We start from the raw sequence: 18,254 nt of genomic DNA on the forward strand, positions 1-18,254 counted from the left end.
GGCTCTGTACGAGGTCCTAGTGAAGCACAGGATCGCCCTACGCCGCCAATGGCCCGGGGAGTCGATTGACAACTACCAGCTGATCTCTGGATGCTGGCTAAGAAGTGCAGGTATGAGGCCGCTTCGGGGCATGTCCGGGAAGATGAACAGATCCAGGACACTCAGTCGCAGGTGTCCACTCGAGGTACGTGAGATAGCGACTGCTCAAGTCGAGAAGGAAGGACTTTGCTAGCTGCATCAAGCTGGCCAATTCACTGGAACAGGCTAGTCTCGAGAACAACAGCCTTGAGGCCAGCGAACTCACACACTCTCGGGTAAACACCTCCAAGCACCGGCTGCTCCAGCTACGGGAGTGCTTTTTCTGTGGCAAGGGACAGCACGTCCATGCCCGCTGCCTGGCCAGACTCAGCATGCTCCAGCTGTGGGAAGAAGGGACATTGGGCCTGTACCCTGCACGAAGGGAGGTACGAGGAAGTCCAAGGCCTGTACCACTCCTGGATCCGATTCCAGCCCCAAGTCATCTGCGCCAGACTCGCTTGAATTCTCCTGCTGCGCAATCCGCCACCTACAGAAATGGTGCATATAGGCTCAGTGGCCATCTTGCAGCGGCCGGGTTTTGAATTCAGCGCCATCGTCATCAGAGGAGGAATGAGGGCGGCCACCACGAGGTCAGCACCATCTTATCTGCACAGGTTGACTCAGGTCGGAGGGGGACACTTGAAGGAAGAACACAGCATCTCCGGTGACCTGGCATCACTGGTCCTTGCCCAGAATAGACCTCACCAGCTCAGCAACTGGATGGTGACAGTGAAGGTAAACAGACATTCAATCAAGAGCCTGATTGACACAGGCTTCACGGAAAGTTTCATAGACTCACGGACTATATAAAAATATATGCAAAAATATAACTTAAAAATGTACCCGTCTAATTACCAAATCTTTCTAGCATCCCAGACCCATTCAGCATGGGAACAGAAACATTGTATAGTTCACCTGTCCTTTGAAGGAGGGGAATTTTGTAAATTTCACATGTACATTTTAGATGAATTGTGTCCTCCAGTATTGTTGGTTTTAGACTTGCTGTGTCACCTTAAAAGCGTGACCTTGGAGTTCTCTGGTCCCCTTCCTCTGGTAATGGTTCAGAATAGGGGCCCTCAAAACCAGAACCCACTTGCAGCCTCTCCACGCAGAACACCGACCACCCAACTCTGTTCCCAAACCTGTCTGCCAACTGTAAGCCCATCGCCACCAAGAGCAGGAGGTACAGCGTGGCAGACAGGGAGTTCATAAAGACGGAACCTAGGATCCGTTGCCCCAGGTGCCTCACGAGCTACCTAGCTCTTTTTCCGCACCCCCGCCCAGGGCCTCAGGGGATCCAGTTCAGGAGGAGAGTGAACCCCCCTCTATCATCAAAACGGAGCCCCAGCTCGCTACCTTTCCATCACAGGTGGACCGGGAGACTCAAGGCCCCCCTGATGCTAAGGCACTCCACCAGGATCTCCAGAGCCCCGGACCGCCTGAATCTGTAAATAGTATTGTAAATATTCCTCTTCTGTATCTATTACCGGCTTCTGATCCTTGTTCTCTTCATCCACAGACCCTTAATTCTGAAGGAGGGGGTGATTGTAGTGAAATGGGATTCACTAGAAGTATCCTGTACTGACGACTGGTCCTGCCTCCTGGCTACTCACCCAGGGCCCCGTATATAACCCTGGTTTCCCGCCTAAACCCTGAACCTCTCTGAAGCCTGTGTTTTTAGCTAATAAAAGCGTTAGTTCTCCCTCCAGTCAAGTGTGAGCTTTTATCTACGCTACAAACTCCTTTAAAGTGCCAGTAATCCAACTGGGATTCAAATCCTGCACTGACTGTAAGGAGTTTGTATGTTCTCCCCATGACCATGTGGGTTTATCCTGGGGGCTCAGGTTTCCTCCCAGCATTTGAAATGTACTTGGGGTGTAGATTAATTGGGTATAAATTGAACAGCATTGACTAGTGGGCCAAAATGGCTTGCATTCATGCTGAATGTTTAATTTTTTAAAAATTTTATAAGTTTAACCTGTAGGTAAAACACTAAAGTCTGCAGACACTATGATTGAAGTAAAAACACAAAGCTGGAGAAACTCAGCTGGTCAAACAATGTACTTTATACAGCAAAGATAAAGATACATAACCAACATTTCAGGCTTGAGTCCTTAATTAAGGTGTCCCTTGATGAAGGGCTCAAGTCTGAAACATTAGTTCTGTATCTTTACCATTGCTATATAAAGTACACTGATTGGCCTGCTGAGTTTCTCCAGCATTGTGTTTTTATTAACATTAACCTCCTTACTAACAACAAATCCACCAAATTTAGTGTCACCTGTAAACTTAGTAATCAAACCTCCATGCCCAAATCATTAATGCATATTGTTGGGTCCTATCAGTAGCCCCAATAATAACTCGGACAACGACTGAGGGAAACGATAGGCTTTATTGTACTAGAGACTGCTGGCCCGGGTCCAAGGCTAGGAATGAGCGGGAAGGAGAGGGAACTCAACCTTTATGGCCCGGGGTCACATGGATAGGACTAAGGGAGGTGCTGAGGTAGGACACCCAGAGGGAGGGCCAGCCAGCACATACAATCATATCACTACACATATATTGCTCAGAGTTATGTCCAATAACTCACTTACTGCATGTGTTAGAGATGCTAACCTGACTTAGCCTTGCTGCCTTTCTTAAGGACCATATTTACTATTCTCTACTTATCTGGTACCTCACCTGTGGCAAGCAAAGATTTAAAAATCTCCATCATGGTTCTAGCAATTTCTTCCTTTGTCATTCATAAGACCCTTGGAATTTATCCACTTACAAGCCTCTAAGACATCTAATACCTCACTTTTAATCAAATCATTTTCTTAAATTGAATTTTCCAACTATCAGAAAATTTTCCTTGGTAAACACATATAGGAAGAAATCATCTATGAACTCTGGCTTCATGCACAAATTGACACTTTGGTATCTAATGGGGTCTACTCTTTCCCTGACTACCCTCTTGCCCTTAGTATTTGTATAAAATGCTTTGGGATTTTCCTTAATCTTGTTTGCCATTTATACTTAATGCCACCCACCCCCCTTTGCCCTCCCAATTTCTTTTTTTTAAGTACCCCTTTCAACTTTCTACACTCTTGAACTGTGTTCAGTTCTCCTTACCTTCAATATGCTTCCTTTCATTTCTTCATCTATTGGGTATCTTTGACTTGCATGAAGCCTTATACAAACACTTTGGTCTTGACCCTCACCTTTTCATCTTTGAATGATTCCCACATATCATATATAGGCTCCCAGTCAATTTGACCAGATCTTGTCTTATGGTATTGAAGTCAGTCTTCCCTCAATTCAGGACCATAATTCATAGATCATAATTTCCATAAAACAGAGAGTTATGGTCACTATTTTCTAAATGCTTCCCCATTGACATTTGAGCCATCTGCCCTGCTTTATTTTCAAAGACTAGGCCCAATAATGCCCCATCTCTGCGGAGAAGAATCCTGATTGGTATGAGATCAGTTTCCATCGGGAATCCCTTCCCTACTTTGTGCCATCAATTCAATGCTTTAATCAATGATGCTTCCTGTACCTGTATATCTTGCTATATTTGTCTTGAATGTCTTGTCAACAACATGAATAACAATGGACAAACTCTCCATGATTATCTCATGGGCCTGTTCCAACACTGATACCACAGCCTCTTATTTTCAGATTCAACAAATGCAACAGTCTCATATTCTGGGCTAACAATCTTTACAGAGCAAATTCTTGAATTTTCTCACTCTCTCAAGCTTCCCAAAGTATCCTGCCATCTTCATGATGTTTACTTATGGTTACAGACCTAATTCTTTAATTTTACCATGCTGAATCTCCACCTCCTTTTATTTGTACAAACAGCAGTATACAGCATTCTTCATTAATACAGTAACATTTCCAGCATTTTCTGTTTTTAATTACAGTATGATGAGCTGCTGGTTCTACAGTGAGTGATAACTGCACCCTAAATCTCCCATTTAGGGTAGCACAATACAATAGGATACAATACGATACAATAGGAATTGTCTGGGTCAATTTGCTATTGGGCACAGTTTTACCTGGAAATAATGATCAAGGCCCATGTAATTGAGTTAAGTAGATTTAATCTGCAATTTGAACAAAATTATGGACACTAAGAGATTCAATTTTTGGTTCATTTTCATAAATGTTGAAGTTCAGATGAAGCAGGGCCGCACGGTTTGTGTAGCACTTAACGCAATGCCTTTGGAGCACCAGTGATTGGGACCGACGGGGTTCAAATCCCACGCTGTCTGTAAGGAGTTTGTATGTTCTCACCATAACTGTGTGGGTTTTCTCCCACCATTCAAAATGTACGGTTAGGGGGTGTAGGTTGATGAGGCGTCATGGCCTTTTACCATGCTGTATGACTACATTTTAAAAAATACTCATCACTCCCGAAGGTGGCAGTCACCTATTTCTCTAACTGACATACACTTTTTAATCTGACATCATATCGAGCAAAGACCTGAAACTGACCTGTGCCATGATGTAAGGGCAGCTAGATAAATAAGACACTGAATTTTGTTATTGAGAGCTTCAGCAGTGTTTTAGTAGGAAGCTATCATTGCAACATTGCAAGCACAGATATTGTAAGTCAGAGTTGTGTACTTGTAAATGAGAACTGAGGTCAGATAGCCCAGATTTTGAGATTAAAGTCAGAATATTACAATCAAAATTTTGAGAGCTAAAATCAGATTACCTGGACTTTGTAATTAAGGGCACATGAAATACTTGATAGATGCACATGGGAAATTTATGTCAGAGAAAGGAAACCAGAATAAAGAGTCTGTGGAGCAAAATAACATGAAAACTCTTCTGTGAGCTTGGATATGAGAAGAGTCTTTATATCTTTGAAGGAGTTGGGTCTTATAGAGGAATAAAAAGAGTAGGGTTAGAGGGGCAGGAGGAGGTGAATTTGAATTGTATGAAATGACTATTAATCATTGTGATCCTGCAGACAATATGTCATCACTTCATGATGGATAAAGAAGCAAATCAGTAAAAGCTATCCCTTTTATTTATATGGCTGATAGAGGCCAGAATGACACTGATGAGAGGAATATTTCATATGGTCAGTAACGCACCAACATTAACATTATTCCACCAGTTTAAAAGGCAAATATTCATTGAAATAGTCACAGAGGTCACATTGGCATCATTGGTAATTATTTATCATGAGTACTTAATTAGATGTGTAATGTGACAAGATCAATGTACATAAAATGTTAATATTCTTTCGTGAAATTAATGCTATTACTAAACTACCAGATTATTTTCAAAACCCATCTGGTTCATGAATTTCCTTTGGGGAGAAAACTCTGGCCCATTCCAAATTTACAGGAACATAATCAACTTTGATTGAAAATTGGGAATGGACAATAAATACTGCACTTGTCAAGAGCACCAATATTCCATGAATAAAATAACTGTATCCACTGGCATGCTTCTGAATTAAAACTGAAGCTTATAAGATTAAATTCACTCTATAAGTGCATTGCACCAGAAAGATGAAATAGACTATCTCATTAAATAAAACATTAAGAATCAGAAACTGTTGGGAATTGGGATTATACCTTTCCTAATCCAATTAATTATGAATAGAGCATTTATGCTACAAATGTGTAATGCTTTACTAATGCACTAATTAGAACACTTTGTTATTTAAATTAAAATGTAAAATGAAGACTTCAAAAAACAACTTCAATTTAATGCAGCAAAAATATTCCAAAGTCCTTCATTGGAGCATATTCAAACAAAAATTAACACCAATCTGAGAAGATATTAGGAAAAATAATAAAAGTTTGAATAGTGTTGTTTTACAATGCATCTGAAAGGAAAATAAAAGAGAGATAGAATTTTGAATTTTAGAAGGGTAAATTGCCTTAAGGCACAAGATTACCCATTGAATGGTAATATAGCCAAAATTGTGAATTATTTTCTTTTTATATTTCTATGTAGGATACCACAGAGGGTTTTGAAAACAAGGGTATTTGTTTTTAAGTATAAACCTTTCTTAACTAGGGATTAATACAAATGAGCTATACAAGAGTAAGGGTAAATGCTGCTTTCTTCGAGTAAGTACTTTGATAACAGAGATTTGGATGAGCTCAAATTACTGAATGTAGAATGAAGGAATCTGCTCAGGAGCACTGAATCAGATCTGGAGGTAACAAAGACTCATGACAAGGACTGAGATGATGGCTTTAGTGTTCCCAAATACTGAGGGAAGTTTCTACTCCTGCAGTCCTGGATGTTGAGTAAACAGTCTGAAAATTTAGATATAATCTGGAGATCAAGTAAAGGGTGACATGGTTAGTGCAGTGGTTAGCACAACACACTATTACAGCGCCAGCATCTAGCATTGTCTAAATTCACCACTAACTAAGGAGTTTATACAATCTCCTTGTGTCTGTGTGGGTTTCCTCCAGATACTTTGGTTTCCTCCTAAATTTCAAAAACATGTTGGATTAGTAGGTTATTTGATCACATGGGTGTATTTGGGCAGTGCGGGCTCATGAGCCAGAAGGCCCTTTTACCGTGCTTTATCTCTAAAATAAGAAATAAAGTGATGGTGAAATAAAGATAGGTGACATCAGTGCACATGGGCCTTTCAAATGATCCTGTAGAAACCATAAGGATAAAGGAGAGATCCTTGGGTAAGACCAGGGATCATCTTTGGATGTGGGAAGATAACATATTACACATGACTTTTTTTGTTATATCTGGATAACTAAGAATGAAACTAGATGGGGATGCTCTAACTTGACTGGATAGTGTTGCAGAGCCACTAGAGAAGAAAGATTTTGCTTGTTTTCTCAAAAAGTAGGGAGGTTGAGATAGACAAGGAGCAATGATAGCATGATCACATTTATCTTCATAGTTATTAGAACCATAGAACATTACAGCACATAAACAGGCCCCTTCACCCCTTCCAGTCTATGCCAAACCATTTTTTTGCCTAGTCCCACTGACCTGCACCCAGCCCATACCCCTCCATACCTCTTCCATCCATGTACCTATCCAAATGTTAAATTAAACCTGCATTCACCACTTCATCTGGCACCTCTTCCACACTCCTACCACCCTCTGTGTAAAGAAATTTACCGTTGTGTTCCCCTGAATGTTTCCCCTTTCACACTTAACCACCTACCCTCAATGGAAAAAGCTTATCTACATTTACTCTGTCAATTCCCCTCATAATTTTAAATACTTAATTCAAATCTCCTCTTATTCTTCAACGCTCAAGGAAATAATATCCTAACCTCTTTAACTTTTCTCTGTAACTAAGTTCCTAAATCCAGACAACTTCTTAGTAAATCTCCTCTGCACTATTTCTATCTTATTGATCTTTCCTGCAGTTAGGTTCCAAAACTCCACACAATACTCCAAATTTGGCCTCGCTATTGTCTAACAAAAATTGACCATAACATCCCAATTCCTATACTCAATACTTGGATTTATGAAGGACAATATGTCAAAAATTCTCTTTACAATGCTGTGTTACTGTTTTCAAGAAATTATTCCCAGATCCCTCTGTTCTACTGCACTCCGAAGTGCCTTACCATTCACCATGTATGTCCTTCCTTGGTTTTCCCTTCCAAAATGCAACACCTCACACTTGTCTGCATTAAATTTCATCACCATTTTTCAGTCCATTTTTCCTGTTTGTCCAGTTCCCTCTCCAAACTTTGAAAATCTTCTTCACTGTCCATAACGCCTCCAATCTTAGTGTCAGCTCCAATTTACAACATTATCATCCAGATCATTGATATAGATGACAAACATCAATGGTCCCATCACCGATATCTGAGGCACACCACTACTCACAGGCCTCCAGTCTGAGAAGCAATCATCCACCACTGCTCTCTGACTTCTCCTGTCCAGCAATCGTTGAATCCAGTTTACTATCTCACCATGAATTCTGAGCGTCTGAACTTTCCTGACTTATCTCCCATGTGGGAACTTAGTAAAGTCCATGTTGAGAACATCCACAGCCTTTCCTTCATCAATGTTCTTGGTAACCTCCTCGAAAGACTTTATTAGTTTGGTTAAACACGACCTACCATGCACATAGCCATGTTGACTATCCCTTATCCATCCCTGGCTATCCAAATACTTATATATTCAATCGCTTAGAAAACCTTCCAATAATTTAACTACTGCTGACAATAGGATCATTGGTCTATAATTTCCAGGGTTATTTTTGGAGCCTTTTTTAAACAACGGAACAATGTAAGCTACACTCCAATCCTACGGCACCACACCCATGGCTAAGGACATTTTAAATATTTCTGCAAGAGTCCCTGTAATTCTTACACTAGCCTCCCTTAAGATCTGAGGAAATATCTTGTCAGGACCTGGGGATTTATCCATCGTTATTTGCTTTAAGACAGAAAGCACCTCCTCCTATTTAATCTGTATAGGTTCAACCTCATTGCTTGTTTTCCTAACTTCTTCAACTCTGTGCCAGTTTCCTGAGTAAATACTGATTTAAAAAAAACATTTGGCTCCATGCATAGCCAACTACTCTGTCTTCTAGCAAACAAATCTTGTCCCTTATTATCCTTTTGCTCTTAATGTACCTGTAGAAACTCTGAGGATTTTCCTTCACATTGTCTGCCAAAGCAACCTCATGTCTTATTTTAGCCTCCTGATTTCTTTATTGAGGGTTTTCTTGCATTTTTTTAATACTCCTCAAGTACTTCATTTGCTCCAAGTGGCCTATACCTGCTATACACTCTCTATTCTTCCAAATAGATCCACAATATCCCTTAAAAACCAATTTTAGCCTCCTGATTTCTTTCTTGAGGGTTTTCTTGCAGTTTTTAATACTCCTCAAGTCTTTCATTTGCTCCTGCTATACTCTGTTCTTCCAAACTAGATCCCTAATATCCCTTAAAAATCTAGGTTAACTTTGCCTTTATCCCAACAGGAACATACAAACTCTGTACACTCAAAATTTCACCTTGATCAAAACTAATTTATTCCAATCCACACATTCTAGATTCGTTCTCATTTCCTTAAAATTGCCCTTTCTCCAATTTAGAATCTCTTTTTTAATTTAGAATTATTGGTGGGGTTGGTTAGCTCTATTTTGATTTTATGGTAGATATGAAAACCTGCTCATGACAAAGTAGTCATATACAGTGTCCAAAGTTGAAACACATTTATAGGCTTTAGGAAGGAAAATAGATATGAGATGGTGGAACGTCATGACTGAAAACAATAGATTTGAAGACGAGTTGGATAGTATCTGAGTGGAGATAGTAGTTAACAAACTCGGTTTTCAGGGAACCAGCTGGGAAATCAGCAGATTGGAAGAAATAGTTTTTTTTTAAAAAGGAGTAAAGCATGTAAGTCTGCAGACACTGTGGTTGAAGTAAAAACAATGCTGGAGAAACTCAGCAAGTCAAACAGTGTACTTATTCAGCAAAGATAAAGATACATACCAATATTTTGGTCTGAGCCCTTCATCAAGGTTCTTTATCTTTCCTGACTAACGTACGCCTGCTGAATTCCTCCAGCATTGTGTTTTTACTTGAAAAAACAGGAGGTGGATTTCATCCATAATAATATCAAGAGGTTGTTGAAACAACCAATTTTCCAAGGTGATGGCTCATCATCCCAAAGCACTTTTCAGGCAATGAAATATCTTTTGAGAGATGGTTTCTGCTGTAATGTATGAAATGTCTATAGCAACCCTCACATATCATGACCTGGAAACCAGTTGTTGTGAGAATATTTTAGCAATAAACATTGGTCAAAACTCCAAGGATAACTCAAATTAAAAAAAGAAAATGCTTGAAACACAATGCTCAGATAGTATCTGTGACAGAAACAGAATGAAAGTTTCAGATGATGTTCTTTAAATTTACACTGAGTCTTGTTGGAACATTCCAGGAAGACATAGTTAGATAGGTCGGAGTAAGGCCAGCAGCTTATCACTCCAACATTCTGTCTTCACCCTATCATAAATATTCCTTTTGTCCTTTCTATTCTTCCCCATGCCTCTCTGCAAATTAAACCTACGTGCTTTCTCTCCTTTCCAGATCTATCAAAGGACTTCTGCCTAAAATATTAACCATTCCTCTTGCCACAGATGGTGCCCAACCTCTAAGTGATTCCACCATTTTCATTTTTATTTTAGATTTGCTGCTTTAATTTACATTTTAACATTCCAGGCTTGATAGCCTTGCATAAAAGCAACAATGATGTAAGGAGTCATAGAGTTTTTACAGCAGGGAAACAGGCCTACAACCAACTTTCCATGCCAACCAACATGGCTTCCTGAATTAGTTCTATATGCCCTCTTTTGGCTTCTACCTCTCCAATTAAATTTAATTGAATTGTTAGACTGAGATAAGATGAAAAAAAACTTTGTTTTGCATGCTATTCCAGACAAGTCTATCCAAAATTAAACAAAGTGCTGAGTATGTTGTTACAGAGAAAAAGTTCAGTTAAAACATGATAGAAGACTGTGACTGTCCACCATATCAATGCCTCTCACAATTTTATAAAGGTAAATGTTCCATTATTGTCACATAATTCTACATTTGGAATGTAGCATATATGAAAAGTTTTAACTTTTGTCTACCATAACATCTGTAAGGTCACCCCTCAGCCTCCTTCGCTCCAGGGAAGCAATCCAAGCCTATCCAGTCTCTCCTAATAACTCAAGCCTTCTGGATCTGGCATCGTCCTTGTCGAATCTTTCTGCATCTCTCTAGTTTAATCATATCATAAAAGTAGATGTCTTCAGCAAACATGAAAACTCATGTTGCATCCTTAGCTGATCCTAATAAACTTTGTATTTCCAGCCTCTGCAATGTTTTGCTATTCAATTAGGGTTACTTGCACCTGAAAAGTCAGATACACATCATATCGTCTTACTGCTTTGAATGGAGTGGCCTAGAATTCTGTACCCAGGTCTCCTGAGTGCAACAAAAAAAATCACAGCCTTCTGATTCAGTGTAACTCTGAAGGTGAAATGCCTATTGGTGTTCCTGCTCTTCTGTAACCTCTGCTGTGGCTTGAGAGTAAGACCATAAGGGATCAGAGCAGAATCAGCCCATCGAGCCTGCTCTGTCACTCAAATCGTGGCTGATGTATTTTGTCTCAACTCCATTCTCCTTAACCTTTGACACCCTTCCGAATCAAGATCATAACACCCACTGCCTTAAATCTGCTCTATGACTCTGTGGCATGGAATTCCACAGATCCGCCACCCTCTGGCTGAAGAAAATTTTCATCCTTGTTTTCTAAAGAGATGTCCTTTTATTTTGAGGCTGTGCCCTCTGCTTCAAGACTCTCCTACTAGAAATCATGGAACTGTGATAGCACATAAGAAGCCATTTAGCTCCTTGTGAAACTCATAGAAATATTACTTACCACCCCCCCCCTCCTCTGCTGCCCCCTCCCACTTTTTCTGTACATCCCTCAAAGTTATTTTTCCTTGAACTTGTCTAATTTCCTCTTGTGAACACTAATTCAGGCAATAGAAGGACATTATCCTTCTGACATCAATAAGGGATGTTTATTTGAAATCATTTAAACTTGTCAATTAAAAGCCACCTCTTGTTTAACAGCAGATTTGTAGATTGTTTATTATTGATAAATGTAATTAGCAATTTTCTCTACAATTCTTTAACTCTTGGTTCAAATACCAATGACATTTTGATGTTATGAATAAGAATAATTCTAAAAGTTTTATTTAAGTATTTTTGTTGTTACAAAAACAACAAAGCACAAATTAATTTGATAGATGATGAAAGATAATAGAGAGACATTAAAGGAATTAATGAGACAACATTTTGAAATTGATGGAAGTTGTGGCAAGATGAATTGATATTTCCTGAATTTTAGGTGGCTGATGACAAATTCTGCTAAAAATTAAGCTGTAACAGGGCGAGTTGAGACATGGAGTAACATCCTCACAACTCCAGTAGAAGAACACAGAAATAATTTGAAAACAAATGGAAAAATGTCTATGTTGAATGGTGAGGAGGTAGAAAGAATGTCAAGGACTTTTTAGTGAGACCTTTGTAAATACAGCATGTATGAAACAAAATCCTTGAGTTGATATTTGTGTGAGATTGAACTGTAGAAGCTGATGATATGTATCACAGAAATCAACTTTCCAGGTGCATATTATAGACAACAGGGATATGACAACATGCACAACTCTTGAAGGAGAGAACTGCCACACTTTAAGTTGGCAAAAGTAAAATGAAAAGAATTGAAATAAACTTGGGATCTTGAAATAAGTAAGTTGAGATTTTTTAAAAAACTAAATGAGGTTTTTAAATGGAGCATGATAGAATTATTAAAAATAGTTGAGAATGCGATGCAATTGGCAATGTTTCAGAAATATTAAAATTTATGTAGATCGGGGTTTTGGTGGGATGCCATCAGAAGGATGAAATTGAAATGGAAAGAGACAATTACTTTGATAGAGATGAGGGAGGTTTAAAATTCAGCCTTGTTAATCAAAACATGACAGCACATTATTCAAATTAATCTAAGCAAGTCACATGACATTGGAGCATAATTAGGAAAGTGTTGAGTGTCCTGAACAAATCAACTCATAAAAGCTATGAATGGCAGTCTCTTGAATTGGCCAGCATCAATGCTGTATGAACAACGGGAAGGAAAACCTTCTCAATGTGTGGTTCATGCTTGGCATGCTCTTGATCGCCGAAAGAATTGGTTCCATGGCATATCACTCATATGAAAAGTGACAGTTAAATGGGGATAGTCATTGAACCAAACAATTCACTTGTTGGGTCCAATTGACTATTCCACTCTCTAAGTCTAAATTTTCTGCTTCTCTAATTTTTGTCCAGGTCTTTTCCAAAGAGCAATTATTCAGAGTGGGTCAGCCTTATCAAGCTGGGCAGTGAATTATCAGCCTGCGAAATATACAAGATTACTGGCAGAGAAGGTGGGCTGCAACATGTTGGATACCCTCGACATGGTGGACTGTCTGAGACAAAAGTCCTACAAGGAGCTGGTAGAGCAGGATATCAAGCCAGCACAGTACCATGTGGCATTCGGCCCTGTCATCGATGGAGATGTAATACCAGATGATCCTGAAATCCTGATGGAGCAAGGAGAGTTTCTAAATTATGACATTATGTTGGGAGTCAACCAGGGAGAAGGATTCAAATTTGTGGAATGGATTGTTGATCAGGAGGATGGCATATCTGGAAGTGACTTTGATTTCACTGTTTCTAAGTTTGTGGATAACCTTTACGGCTACCCTGAGGGTAAGGATACACTCCGGGAAACAATCAAGTTCATGTACACTGACTGGGCAGACCGTGACAATCCTGAGACACGACGAAAAACCTTAGTGGCTCTGTTTACTGACCATCAGTGGGTGGAACCTGCAGTGGTAACAGCTGATCTACATGCTCGTTATGGTTCTCCTACATATTTTTATGCTTTCTACCATCACTGTCAGAGTGACATGAAACCAGCCTGGTCTGATGCTTCCCATGGTGATGAGGTCCCCTATGTCTTTGGAATCCCCATGGTTGGACCAACTGATCTGTTCCCCTGCAACTTTTCAAAAAATGATGTCATGCTTAGTGCTGTCGTCATGACATATTGGACAAACTTTGCCAAAACAGGGTAAGCAGCTTATTTACTTGCGTTACTTGGTACTCGTTCTGAAAATTGAGAGGGGATATCAGCTGAAGATATGGGCATGGAGAACTTGTCCTGTTGCACTTGGTGTAGCAGTTCCTTGAAAGACTTTGGTCTGCTGGTAGACTGGGAACACGTTTAGTGGTACTATTTGCTACCAGCTGAGAACTATCTGGGTAGAAGATTTTGCACTGGGTTTATGGATATAAAAAGGGCATTACTATGAAAAATGAAGCTCTGAGAAGACTCCTGTCTGACTTGTATGAGCCCATGAGACTCTCCATGAGAGGAGCTCCTTATCTTCACAGTAACAGTTGCCTTAAAGTAGTAGAGTTGTTTCATAATTAAATTAAATGTTTGACCTTAGGAAGTTTGTTTGCATAGTGTTACGAGCCTAAAGAACTCAAAACCAGCAGCGACAGAAATTCACCAAGACAATGGCTACTTAAACAAAGCTGGTTTTATTTTCTTAATACAGAATAATAAGATCAATACTTAACTTATTACTATTAAATTAACTTAACCTAAATTAACCCCCTTAATTCTAAGCGCCCGTGTATGTAATGTGAATGTGTTCAGGAAAGTTCTTTTTCACTGTCGAATCATTCACTTTTCACTTCTCCAAGTCCACTGGTATCAGGCAATCTTCCATACTGTGCACAGAATTAAACACATATTCACCAGGCTCTGGCGTTTTAACTTAAGTTGTTACAACTCAGGAAGGCCTTTATTGGTTTCAGAGAGGCATGCAAACTGATCTCCTTCAATCAGCAATTGAAATGTCTGACCAAAGAAACTTGCCCCTTCTTGTCCCTCTTCTTCCAGGTTACCACAAAGAGTTCTTCTTTTTCCCCTCTATCAGGAGAAACAATAACTAGCCACAACTACTGCAATTGACTGCAGAGATTTACAATAGGCTGAACTCAGAACTCAAAATCTGTCTTGAAATGGGGTCATGCAGCAGGTCTGCCAACTTACAGCCTTCACCACAAATTCTCCCAAACAATTGATGTTTTCTCTCTGTTTGAAAAACCATGTGGCCCCTCCTAGGACAACAAACTTCATTCAATTCATAAATTTAAAACTAGCAGCAAAAGATTTCTCAGCCTTGAGCCTGGACACTGTTCAAACAGGCTGGTCCATTAACACCTACTTGTGAAACTCAGAAGCACTCCCCATTGACTCTGCAAAGCCAACTGAAGACATGAAGACTACCCTTGTATAGCTCTTGCATGGCAAATGAGATATTTGTTTTGTGTAATGTGACCTAATAACTCAACTGCACAATCTTACCCTTTTAAGATATATTTTGTCATAGTTTTATTAACTTATTCAATAACAGCAGTTTTATTTCCAATTCAACTATTTTCCAATTTCAATTTCGGCCTGGGGTCTCAGAGTTCCAAGACAGTACCAACCCCTGCACCAGAATGATGTTCAGATTAGAACATTGAACATTTTAGTCTTGGAAACTATTTATACAATCCTCTATTACAATTTTCATTTTGTACCTATGATGAGTTAACTAATATAATACCAGACATCTGATATATTTAAATAAAAGATATCAGCTAACATTCCCACATTTTGGAATGGAAAAACTGAAAATACTTCAAATTCTACCATGGACATTTTTCTTCTGAAGATGACTTTCTGCTTTTATACTTTTCTACTACTTCTTTCAGTATCTACATTGACAAAGTTGGGCTATGTTCCATGGCTTCTAACGCTTCATTAACATTTCACCCCAACCCCTCCCCTTCCCCCCCAGTTTATTTTCAAGCTTGGTGGTGAAGGTTAGGATATAAATTGATCAAAGACTGAGGACCAAATCTGAGCAATATGCTGCCCCTTCTCTTTGTTTGCAGAAATGTTCCTTCAGGCAGGAGCTTTTAATAGTATTAGCAATAGGAATTCCATCTGGGGTTCTCATGGAAAAGTAATACTTCAATTGCCACTTCTTCTGAAGTCAGCAAACATTGAGCTCTGTTTGGTTTGGTACTTCATTGACAACTTATTAACGATGTCCTGATGGGGCAAACATGGTCTGTATTGTTGTGTTGTCCCAAAACTATTTTTAAACTAAACTCTCCAACCTCGATTGCTTTTAACCTTGTTCTATCTAGGGCTGGGATCCTAATATTTCCTTCCTGAATGAAAAGGAAGATCTTGGCTCAGGGTAAGGTGAACAGGGAAGAAGGTTTTTAATATCCATGACCAAGCATGCAAGTGGGGAACACATAACAAAGGATTACTTCTGACTGTAGGGGAGAATGGTGCAAGGCTGAACATCCAGATAAAATGCATCATGTTAGCCCAAATGATCAGGCAATATTTCTTTTTCAATATTTTGATTGAATTTTATATAAATAGTACATACATACATAAAGGAATGATACATAAAATTAGTATAACTGTAATAGAGCAGGCAACTACAATATCTTATTTTTCTTATGCAACAGTATTATTAATAGGTAAAATGAAACATAGAAAAAGAGAAAAAAGGGAAAGAGAAAAAAAACAATATAACTAATCTAAACCCCAAACGATTCCTAAGTTGCACGGCAATATAGAAACAAAACTACCAGTAGAAGTAAAAAGAAATGCAAGAATCACAAAGAACCTGATTAACATTCCCATTAGAGGCTGTGAAAATAATTCAAAAAAGACCCCAAAGATTGGGAAAGTTTAAATTCGAGCCACTTGTGGGACATCAGGTTAAATATGACATCATATGAGTGGGCAGGACAGCATCTTTTCTTCTGATCAAAATAACTAATCTTGCAATAAGAGAAGCAAAGCCTAATTATGACATTGAAATAAAGACAATTTCACTACTGTAAGAGCCATAAGCTCATTACTTACCTGCGCCTCTTCCTGTGCTACGCATCCGCATGGCCTTGCATCACTTCCGGCGCATGCGCAGTTGTTTCAGCGCCAGTGCGTGTGCGCCATGGCCTGGGTCGACGTATGCACACTTGGCTCAGGCCTGGCAGTGAACGGCTGCGATGTGGAGCGTGGTGCGCATTGTGCGCCAGGCTCGGCCTGGCATGCACAGTGGTTGGAGCAAGCACAGCAGTTCGGCAGCATTTAAGAGGAGGTTCTTCAGCCAGCATTGGCAGTTGAAACCTGAAGGAGGGTGACGTAGGGGTCTATAATTTCTATTGACCATTTTCAGTATTGTTTAATGATCAGTTGAGTACATTTTAAGCACCTTTAAATTTGTTGTTGTTAAGTATAAAGGATTTAAAATACAACTGAATTTGTGTAGAAATTATTGAAAACGCATCACGGATAAACACCTAATTTAACCTCCAAGCAATTTCAAGGAAGTCTCTACCAGAAGTCAACAGTATTAAGTCAATAGAACTTTATTGTTTGGAATAGAAGATAGAAAATAATATGATGGCCATCTTGGAAATTCCTTGAGTTGGGGGAAGTTTGTAATCCACATTCATCTGCTATAAGTATTGGCAAGAGAGGGATTTAAAGCCTCGAATCTAATAGCAAAGTGTCTTATAATCACGATGAAAATCAGCGGTGTTACTGATGGATGCTGCAGTGGAAACTCATTTGTTAAAAGCAGCATGTTCCAGCCATTAGAAGTGGTAGGCTTAAGTCTGTGCATTCCTTCTGTGTTTTTGTGGAAAGTTTGAACACAGTTTGGATTTTGCTACTGCTAGTCCATTGGGGACTGTTAACTTCGCTTGTGTCGAGTGTTCTCGAAGGACGGTGGACGAGTAAAAATGGCTGAAGCAGCAGCTGACTTTGCCTTTAAGGAGCAATGTTTTGAAGGCATGAAGGTTGCAGAACTTTGAGAAGAAATGAGTCACCGGAATCTAGATACAGGTGGAATTAAAAGTGTTCTCATTGCAAGACTGAATCTGGCAATGGAAGAAGCCAAGGCTTTGTTGATGGGAATGAAGACATTGCAAAATCATTGCAGAAAACAATGACTGAGTATGAAAACAGCAACTTGGAATTGGCTGAAGATGTATCACAATATTTCATCAAATAGGATAAGAAGGAAGAAATACAATTCAAATTTGAAACTGTGTCAGCCTTCTGGGCAACAACTAATGTACCAGGAGTAAATCCTGAAGACACTGTGTCAAATGCTGGAAGCAGAAGAAGCAAAAGAAGTTCCAAGTTCCAAGTACCTCATCTTAAAGTTGGCCGCTCTTCAAGCACAAGATGAGATTGAGGAGAAATAAGTGGAAGAGAAGGACTTAATGAAGCATCAAAGGAAGCAACAAATAGAACAGGAGGAGCACCAAAGGAAGCTGTGGAATGTTTGTCTACGTGAAATTAATTCTGAGGTACAGATGCTGATTGATTCAAATGTACCAAAGGCTTTGGAACCATTAGGAGTAATACAAAGTAGGAAATATGGACCTTATTCTGTTAGAATTAGGCTTGGATAGACAATTAATGGACCTTTGGAAGGAAATAATTATATTGGTCAGGAACAGTTAGAGACAAGAGTCAACAGGATTTCGATTGTGAAAGTTGATGAGCTG

General features: G+C 39.4%; 1 protein-coding gene across 4 annotated transcripts in view; it reads left to right on the forward strand.

Annotated features, from left to right (window-relative positions):
- Nucleotides 1–18,254, forward strand: part of nlgn3a (neuroligin 3a) — a 401,317-nt gene that overhangs the window by 364,043 nt on the left and 19,020 nt on the right. For all 4 annotated transcript variants that reach the window (XM_069893055.1, XM_069893052.1, XM_069893054.1 and 1 more), the window contains one exon: nucleotides 12,930–13,719. In XM_069893055.1, coding sequence (XP_069749156.1) covers nucleotides 12,930–13,719 — 790 coding nt within the window. The remainder of the gene's footprint in view (nucleotides 1–12,929; nucleotides 13,720–18,254) is intronic.

The sequence above is a fragment of the Narcine bancroftii genome, chromosome 8 (assembly GCF_036971445.1).
Source record: "Narcine bancroftii isolate sNarBan1 chromosome 8, sNarBan1.hap1, whole genome shotgun sequence".
Classification (NCBI taxonomy): domain Eukaryota; kingdom Metazoa; phylum Chordata; class Chondrichthyes; order Torpediniformes; family Narcinidae; genus Narcine; species Narcine bancroftii.